Source organism: Zerene cesonia, chromosome 4 (genome assembly GCF_012273895.1).
Source record: "Zerene cesonia ecotype Mississippi chromosome 4, Zerene_cesonia_1.1, whole genome shotgun sequence".
Taxonomy (NCBI): domain Eukaryota; kingdom Metazoa; phylum Arthropoda; class Insecta; order Lepidoptera; family Pieridae; genus Zerene; species Zerene cesonia.
Window position 1 is genome coordinate 4,361,084 of NC_052105.1, and position 10,394 is coordinate 4,371,477.

At 33.9% G+C, this 10,394-nt stretch overlaps 1 protein-coding gene across 1 annotated transcript; it reads right to left on the minus strand.

Annotated features, from left to right (window-relative positions):
- Positions 1–7,754: 7,754 nt before the first annotated feature.
- Positions 7,755–10,247, minus strand: LOC119839788. The gene is made up of 2 exons (XM_038366229.1): positions 10,139–10,247; positions 7,755–8,475 (listed from the first exon to the last, which is right to left on the minus strand). Exons 1-2 carry the CDS (start codon positions 10,245–10,247, stop codon positions 7,757–7,759), a joined length of 828 nt encoding a protein of 275 aa, XP_038222157.1. The 3' UTR covers positions 7,755–7,756.
- Between the last annotated feature and the right edge of the window lie 147 nt (positions 10,248–10,394).

A 10,394-nucleotide genomic window follows, 5' to 3' on the forward strand; every position in this document is an offset into this window, starting at 1 on the left:
ACCACCAGCCATACGACGACCGGTTACTTAATTATCGATAGTTTCAAAATATGAAATAGTATCTCATATCATCTGTGCTATGTTATCTGTGATCTCATCACATGTTATTAGGTGATATCCATGGGGATTAACAAACCTTTTATATTGTTCGCCAAAATGGTATAAAAATACTATAACAAAAAGAATACTATGGCTTATCTTTGGATACATGATAAGATTTCTAAACAAGACAAAAGTTTCGATTATATATCAAGAATATCGTTCAAGATAAAGCAACATGTATTTGAAAAAAATATGCAGATTATGCGGTACAAAAAAGAACGAGAAGTTTAACATTAAAGTATCCATTCTATGTTTTTACGTAACAGTTTCAATTAACAAAACTAAATAGTTTTTATTATTTTCAAATTTACTATTGACCTAAATTATAGCAATATTATCTAATGGATTCTTTCACAACGATGCACTTAAAGATAAAAGCTTTAATAAGAGTCAAAGTTAATGGCACAGATCTTGTTGATAATACAGACTTGAAGCACCTTTTTATGCTCATGCATTTAGTGTCAGATTATTAAATTTTGTTGATTGCTGAGTGAGTAATATAAGGCAGTGTTCGCTGCTTTGTTTATATCATATAGAAATAACCATACTTAAACAAAAGAATATTAAAGTTTGCAATTTAAAGGTGTAATCTGGTGGGGTTTACAGATAAATTATTTAGATTCTTACACGCAAACTTAAGTTTTATGGCACTTTCCCTAAAGTCATTAGTAAAAAGCTCATAAAAGAGGAACATTAACTTTGATTAAACGCTATTCTACTTAACCGCAGACTTGTTACATAAAAACTGTAACAGTGTGAGCATAAAAGTTATTCCCTCAAATTATAGTGGGATATCTCGGACCGTTCAGGCGAATATGCGAGTTTTTGTTGGATTTTAGCGGAAAAGCCCGAAATCTGTTGTATTAGTAAAGCAATTTGTCGTCGGTCCGCTCGCGCTGCGTCGTGAACTTTTCTAATCTAAACTGTTGGCCGGGTCGCGTTCAATCTTCGTGAAACTCCTTCACTCTCCACTCACACTGCTGGACTCTCGCGATAGATAACAATGCCCGGATATTACCGACACTTTTAGGGGTAGGTATACTACTGAAAAATAATGACGTTTTAACATCAATTTTTCATATCTATTTATACTTGAAACTGCGATTATTTGCATTATATGTAGGTCGATACATATCCAATCACTAAACATATCTTGAACACAAACAATGGGATACACAGTTGAGTGAACAATTCAACTGCTAAGATATTGTATTACAAAGACAGGTGTGCTTGTATTTGCTTTTGTAACACGCTAGAAATGTATACAGGTCGTTTTAAACAGCGTGCAGCGGGTTTATTTTTGCGAAAATTACAACTTTTTCAATCTAACTCTCGCAGGCAATGATATATGAGTATGGAGGGAGTATAATCAGCCTCCATCAGACTTTAATTCCCCTAAAGGTCTCAACTTGTCAGGCTCTACGCTGTCTGTGACATGGGGGTCCTTTAATTTTGACGTATGCATTTTTATTACTTGTTTCATTTCCAACGCCTAAAACTGAATTTTGTATTCAGGAAAGGGTTGTAGACACATATATTTGTTGCCCTTTTTTAATTAAGGGTGGGTTTCGCAGCAGAAATGCGATTTTAATTTTTTATGATTTTAAATTCAATTAGTGAACAAAAATGTATTGACAAAATGTCACGAAAATAGAATAATAACTTAAAAAAGAAAAAGAACAAACAGCGAAATTCAATACATAAAAATGGATTAGCTTAGGCTATTCTGTGAAATAAATATAATCGACTCAGTTGCCGAAATCTATACTAATATTATAAAGCTGAAGAGTTTGTTTGTTTGTTTGACGCACTAATCTCACGAACTACTGTTCTGATTTTAAAAGTTCATTTAGTTCATTCATTCAGTGTTAGATCGCCCATTTATTGAGGAAGGCTATACATGTACCACGGGCGAAGCCCGGGCGTACCGCTAATCCTATTAATATTATAAATGCGAAAGTTTGTAAGTATGGATGTATGGATGTTTGTTACTCTTTCACGTAAAAACTACTGAACCAATTGCAATGAAATTTGGTAAGTAGACAGCTGGATAACTGGAATAACATATAGGCAACTTTTTATTCCAATATTCCTACGGGATACGGACTTACGCGGGCGAAGCCCGGGCGTACCGCTAATATAAAATAATACTCATATCTAAAAGAAACCAAAAGCCAATCAAAAAGCGCAATATTGTCAGCGATTTCCATCAAAATGAAAGCAAACTGTAAGTCGATCTCTAAAGTAAAGAAAGCACTTAATATTTTTTTGCCCCGACAAAAATTTTAACATCACCATAAATATCTTTTAACGTGCGATTTTTCCGTCTAAAATTACAGAAACGAGCGTGCTCATGTAACTTTAAATTAGTAAGTCGCTAATGAAGATTTTTCCGATGTTTCGTTTTGTTAAAAACGTCCGCAGACGAAGTTAATCCTCTACGCTGTATAAACTATTTTTAAATACAAATTTCGACGCTTTAACGAGAGTAACTTGCAATTAGAAATTAAGAGTTCCTTTAACGCTGAATTATTAATATTTATCAATTTTTAATTTTTAATATTTATCAATGATATATAATGCAACAATTTATTGTATTTTTTTACAACAGAAGATAAATCAATAAAAAGTCATAGCCAAATATGAAATAAACAGCCTTGTAAGTGGGTATGCAGGTGACATACATATTTTTTTTACTATTATTATAAAAACTGTACATTAAAATGATCTTGAGAAGTACGCAAGATAACAGATAATTGAAATATTATAATGTGAGCACAATTATAAATACTGCATCATTTAATTACATAATGTGACATACATGGGTTGGTGACTTGCATTGGCCTAATATAATTAGTTATTTTGATTTAATTGTTATTTAGCACACCCCTGTTTGTATATTTTGAAACAGTATACACATTATATGTAATATTAATGTGTGACCTACGTTAAATTGAATATACCTACCTACTGCCGTGATTCACTGAACATAATGTTCAAAATAGCGCTATTTAATAGAATAGGTACAAGGTATAAATCACCAGTTAACGCAGTTGAAAAATCACAAAATCCTAAATGATTATTTGTGGGAAATCATAAAAGTAAGTAATAAATTCAATTGAGCTATTTCGTGCAGAACGTTTTCAAAATGGCATATAATTTCGGAAAGAATCGAATATCAATAATCGTGAACCAAATTGGAATCAAATAACATCGTATAATGAAAACCAATAATACAAGCGTGTAACAGATGGTGTATCAATAATGACACAAACAATCTTCAGCTACAAATGTGTCTTTATAAGGATTTTTCTATTTGGTGTTTGTAAGAATAATAACAGATTCTATCTAGTGTTTGATTTAATGCTAGAATCCACAGCGTGATACATTGTGTAATTAAGGCCGAGGACGTATCTAACATTATTGGTAATTATATCCTAAAGTGTCTGAAAATTACTAGCGTTCTTGTAAGAATATACGCCGATGCATTTAAGCAAACCAGAGTTCTTGTAATATGGATATCAAACTGACAATTTTCATTTATACATAATAGAATAAAACAGTAACTAGACCGTTTTTGTGCAAGAAGTGATTTTTTTAAATAGAGTAATTGCTTCCAATATGCATGTTTGTCTGATTGTCTGTTTGTATGTTTGATTGATGTATGTTTTGACAAAATTATATATTACGGTGATCGCCTATATTAGATTAAACTTTAAGATTATAGATATCTGGAAATTGACCGTTTTTTTAAACTAGCCGATAGGCAAACGATCGCAATTCGCAAAATATGTTACCCACCACCACTCGATGGCCCATATATTTTTATCCGTCAGAAATTGTTATAATATTTATCTTGCATAATTAATTATTATATTTAATTATCTATATCATAATTATATATAATTAATTATCTTGCACTACTTTTAAAATGAAATGAAGTTTTTCGTGTTTTATGAGTGTCTTGATAATACTAATTTAGATGAGAATACACTCATCTAAATTAGTAAAAAAAAAGCAAACTACCTCTTCTTCGAAAATTCACGAAGTACAAAAATTTTGTAGTTCACACAAGCGAAGCCGAGGCGGGCGGAAAACTAGTGTTTAATATTACACAAACTGATATGTTATGTCGTGTACCTTGCCCGCTCATCAGATGATATTTGTATTCGACTGTGCGCTGCGGCAGTATTTAAAGACATGCTGAAATGATGACGTCACGTAATTTGTTCCGTGGGGCTAATGCGTCACAGGTGTCGCACCGAAACGATGACAAGCGCGCTAATTGTTTCGTGTTTATGCAAACAAATTAATGTCGGGAGTTGCTTCCCCCTATTAAATACACTGGCGTAACAAAATTCACTTTGGGCGTGTGTCATAAGGCTCATAAGTGATTTTGGATAGTTAAGAACTTAGTTGCTTATGAATAATGTAATATGTAAGTGGAAAAGGCTGTTGTCAGCTATATGCGACTGGATTTAGGTTATAAATAAGAGTGAATTGAGACATTAATACACTATATCTTTTGGTTGCCTTCTTTTCTAGCTTGCGGCTCTTTATTTTTTACATTTGAGGACATTTTTTTATTGCCATCTTAAAAATAAATCAAAGTTTAATTAACTGATCAATTTGCGTTATTCTCCAAAGCATTCCATTTCATCCAGGGGGTACGGCCGTGGAGGTCATGACCGGGGGAGTCATGGCGGTTTTGAACGGGGCGGTCATGACCGCTAGGCTGAAAATTTTTGCAATACTGGATCCGCTCTTGAATTTCATAAGGACCGACCGACACATATATAATTTGTGTATATACTTGATATGAAATAAATTATAACCCTCTTGTAATATTCAATTAGACCGTTTAATAAGACACTAAAAAAATTATTTTCACAAATTTTGTCCGTAAGATATATGCTTATAGTGTAAATCAGATTGAAGTATGACTTTAGAAGAATTTAGGAAAGGTTAATCCATTATAACCGATGGTAGTAATATTTTTAGGTTTAAAATAAAAAAATAAGATATTATTTTATGTGACTGTGGGATAAAGCTGTGAAAAAACAACGCAGGAGCGAAGTCGTGGGCGGTTTTTAATTAATTATCAAAGGTATGGGTGGGAACACCAAATATGCCAGCCTTAAATTCTAAAAAGCGATACTTAAATAGAAATTGTTGAGAGGCGAATGTTTGTAAGGTTTCACGATAAAACTAATTAATTAATTTTGAAAGGTTCTTATTTGGCAAAGCTTTGGGTGAAGATTATATTTAGTTTACCTTTAAGGCTAATTTTGAAAACGGAGAACTTGGTTATGTTAGTACAAAACTCAAATATTGTTAATTTCCATGAAATTTTTTTCCATATATATAAGTAGAATTTAGTATAAGTTAATGATATCACAAAAAAAGATTACATTATTGAGTGATCAAAATCAAAAAAATACTATTCACAAAGAAGTTTATATACTATTAAATAAAATAATCTTTTTATTACTCTCAATAGATAAATCGGGCATAAGTATAAATTGTATTATATTTTTGTCTGCTGTTTTCTACCATCTAGTATTATATGTATTGTATGTTATTATATGTGGATAAATGTAATTACTTACTATAGACTTCGTCTTTGTTTTCTTTGACCCTACTGTTTATCAAATACGAACACTTGCATGTTGCTAATAAAGTTAACGTTTCATCCGCTATTCGAGCTTGTTAGAGGGTTTTCATGAAAAACTTTTGGGTAAGATGAGGCGAGTAAAATGCGGATAACGAGGAACTCGATGTGCTACGTGATCTTTCAAGACACAAGTCCATTGTGCCGACTTTTTTCAATTATCTCGGTTAATTGATATGAATTTATAGCTGTCTTTTTTTTCGTTTAATTTCTTCGTAAGGCGAACTGTCTAAGGATATTATATATAGAAGTTACGCTCGAAGACCGAAAGTGCTGAGTGAAAAAATGACTGATTGATCTATCAACGCACAGCCCTAACTACTAGATCTATTGGGCTGAACTTTAGCACGCACATAGCCTCTATAATGTAGGCATCCGCTAGCAAAGGATTTTGGTAAATTCTGTCCCCAAAGGGATAGAATAAGGGATGAATCTTTACACCATGAGAATTTATTTTGACCACGCGGGCGCGGCTGCGGGCTAGTAGCTAGCCATCTAAGTATAGCTATGTCCTTAATTTGTGAAATAGCAATTCATGGTTGATCAAAGAGCTTACTAACATAACTATATTATCTATCACAGCTGTAGTTTTAATCGCTTTGAAGCATGAATGAAATCCGTTAATACACTACTAAATGACCGTCATCCTCTATGCCAACCATAAGTTAGCCGCATCTCATGCTACCTACGTAATCCTCAAATTAACATCTATAATACGTTGGACAATATGTCACACAGAGTTTAATTATTGGTCAACTGATTGGAGCACAGATAGCTTCATTATAAGCTTAATGTATTATATAACGATATCCACAGTTATCGTAATTATAATATTAATCTAAACTTGTTTTTTCAAAACTTACAAAACTACTTTTAAAAGAAGTCATACCAAATGTAAAAGCTTAAAACTGTTCATAGTTTCAATATGAAATTGAATAGTTACATCACATAAAAAGTTACATCATAAACACAAAACTGATTCTCGTAAATATATTTTTAATAATACCTCATTATAATAAAGATATATAATAATCGTCAGCGTTATAGCGCTAATAGGAAACGCGGCCACATGTGGCAATAATTAATCAGACCACAATCTATGAGATACTGACAGAATATTGGCATGTGATGACATATTTAAACATTTTGCTGAAAGCAAATTATTAATATAAAATTTATAATATGATTTTTATAATTATTAAGTGTTTCTCTCCATAATACTCGGGTAGCTCCAGAAGGAAAGCACCCGGTCTTTTGGGAGGCTTACGTGGGGACACAGATCCAACACGCAGAGGCCCTTTAGAGAATTTAATGTGTTGTGGGACACCAGCCGCAGCCTGCCATGACTGCACTATAGAGATACAGCCCTGGGCAGTCCGCGGCCGATGTAGGACTATTGCAAAAAAAAAAATGGAACGGAACAAAACTGGGCTATGGAAAGGGGGTGTTCGATGGATTGGTAGGTTGGGTCTCTGGGAACTATGGGCGTCTGCCTTTTCAACTTCGAAAAATTGAAAATGAGTTGCAGACGGTGACTTGCCAATTCGGTCGATGGGCTCCCAAAAAAGTTACCTAAAATGGCAACAAGGTGGCAACACCAGCTGACTGGCTAGGGGTGTAGAGAGGTGCGGCACCGGTTTCACCTTCGCGGGCCCGCAGGCCCGGATTGGGTTTCCCCGCTATTACGCCATTAGACACTTCCACCCCCGAGCATATAGCTCTTGCATCTCCACTCTGGACGGTTAATTAAGCCAAGCCAGAGATGGGGGATAATAATAATATTATTATTATTCGGATAACATACTCAAGATTTACCTAAGTATTCTTAAACGTGAGTTTTATCAGTGCGTACAAATTATTGTCATTCATATAATTAATAACTTGTGTATAAATGAATCATTTTATTATAAAAAAGTTATACAAAAGTCGACCATTTAAAGTATTAAATACGTAAAGATAAATACAATCTCTCTCATAAATCGTTCAATACATTTCTTCGAGGGAAGTCATGAAATTTTCCGGAACCTGTGAATTATCCACATGTCGTTTTCTAAACGCTGATGTAATCAATGTCGCTTTCTCAGTGGGCACATTCGTTTCCCTTTTTCCTTCTACCTTTTTATTTTTCTTGTTTGTTTTTCTTTTCGCAGCCGTCAGAATTAAATCAGCTTCGGGCGATTCACAGGGCAAAGATTGTTGTACGCTATACACTTGGCACGTCGTAGAAGAAAAAGTTTTTGTAACGTTCCGTTGATCTGGTATTAATTGATTACTTGTCTCTTTCACTTTTAATGCGTAGATTTCCCCGTTCTCGTTGTATTTGATTACTGATACGGATTTGTTCCGTTTAGGCTTTGACTTCTTAGATTTCTTTTCAATTTTAGGAACGTTATCGAATTTCACGCTCCTTTTTTCTCGTATAATGTTTTCTTGATTCGTGTAGGTGTTGTCTTGGAAATGGTCGGCATTCATTTGCGCGTTAACAATGTGATTATGTACTTTATGGGCGTTTACTGCTCTTTCCATACAAGCGGCACAATTGCGGCACGACGGGTCTATGAACACTGTCTGCAGGTCACTGGATTTCATCAAATTAGCTTGAGTGTTTACATTTAACATAATATTTTTTCCAACCTGTGGTCTCTTCTTTATAATCATGGAATTGTTATTCGTTTTATAAGTAAATCCTATACGGTTCTTTCCTGTGAGCAGAAATAAATTATTATAAAACAGTAAGGAGTAATGTTGCAAACATTTCAAACGAACGTATATTTTGCTAGTGCACTTTGATACAAAAGTTTGTACTTTATATGAAAGTAACAAAACTATGTTAACGAGGTAAGTGTGCAGTGTTGAGAAATTTTAATTAAGTATTTCAAGGATTCAAACTAAAAAGGTAAAAGTATATCAAAGCGAAGCGCCTCACCTAACGTTTGCGGCACGAATGTAAGTAGCGCGTACAACAATAGCGGACTCATTAGTTCCATTTGCTCCGTTCTCACTCAGAAGGTGTCTCCTGTACCTGACAATCTTCTTACACTAACAAGTTTCGTTACAGCGAACCCGAGTTTAACAAAACGCACACTTCGTTGCTCACGTCGAGTGCCTTCAAGGTTTAACAACAAATGTTCTTATCTCATGTTCGTACTATTAACAAACAATTACTTCGTCAACTACGGCAACTGTGATAGAAATCGAATGATTCTTTGTAGTGCGACCGCTTAAATCGCGTTTCAGTGGAGCGCTTAAAGACTGTCGTCCAGAAGCCGAGACGGGGCTTATATGAACGTAACTATATAAGCAATTTGTTCGAATATACACCAATATTTACTCGGTTTACGTGGGGCGGCTGTTCGACAATCGAATGTTTGATTTCCTCCAGTCTCGGCTGGGAGCTATTGTTAACGTGTTTATATGTTTATGTTAGGTTGCCGATTACTGGACAGTTGCATCCGTGCGATACTATATCACAATAGACTGACGTACTTGCAATTGCTTTGTTATTCTAGGATTTCTCTTGTAAGTGTTCACACTCCATAAATTTTATATAACTGCTTGAGGAATATCATAACATGGCAAACCAGCAGTTCAACAGTATTAGTGTACATTGTATACATATTTACACTGCAATACCTAATATCTGTATAAACTATTGTGGTACTATATAGTAGTAACATCTGAATACATTATATCCATAAAATTTTTTAATGGTAACCCTACAAAAAGGTAAGTTAAGCTTGTTCTAATATGGAAAGCAGACATTTTACTCATATACTTAAATATACATTTCGTTTGTGTAAATAATATGTACATATTGGGTCTCTCGGCTGAATATCATTACTGCTTTACCTTCCCCTATCGAATGCTTTGCGAAGGACACATTTCGCCGTTTTTGTATTTCTCTCCATGATATTATTATAATAATTTTAAGTTGAATTTTCGGACTTTATGTCGCGTTAGTAATTTTTGTATGATTCTTCTTCTTTATGCTACATAGAATATCAATTAGATAAGTACTTTTAAAGGCGTAATTCAGTAATTATGGTATTATATAAATAATCCTTTAATAAGTACTTATCTACCGGGCACTTAGAAAAAGAAAATATTAGAAATTTGCAATTTTTAAAAAGCGTCATCCTTTTAAATAAAATTTACATTTAGAATTAAATCGACCTATACGAAGAACAAAGTTATATATGATCATAATACCAAATCGTTTTTATTGTAGTAATTGAGCTAAGGGGACCTATATATTGTATCAGTAAAATATTTTTTTCTTAACGTGTATAGTTTCGGAGATACCAGTCGAATAAAGTTACATTTGCTTTATTCCTCCAAAGAATAAGGCGATATGCGTATATATACCTTTACTCGCCGTCTCGACCGACGGGATTACAAGCGCGCGGAGAGGGAACATCGGCGGTTGTGACCTTATTCGCTGTGATGTGCCCGTGCGCACGCGTCTTCGTAACATTAAGCAATTATTATTGTCAATACGTATTTTTATTATAAAAGTAGATTGTTTATGATTCAAAAATGAATTTTACGCGATCTCAATACATAATAAGTCTTGTAACGAAGCGTATTTTCAATAAAACTAATAGTGCGATGCCCGTTGCCA

Excerpts from the sequence above, each read along its gene's own strand:
- LOC119839788 (XM_038366229.1), bottom strand. The coding sequence starts at position 10,247 with ATGTTACGAAGACGCGTGCGCACGGGCACATCACAGCGAATAAGGTCA. Across the intron at positions 8,476-10,138 it reads GGTCGAGACGGCGAGTAAAG|GAAAGAACCGTATAGGATTT; the intron begins GTATATATACGC and ends TTCTGCTCACAG.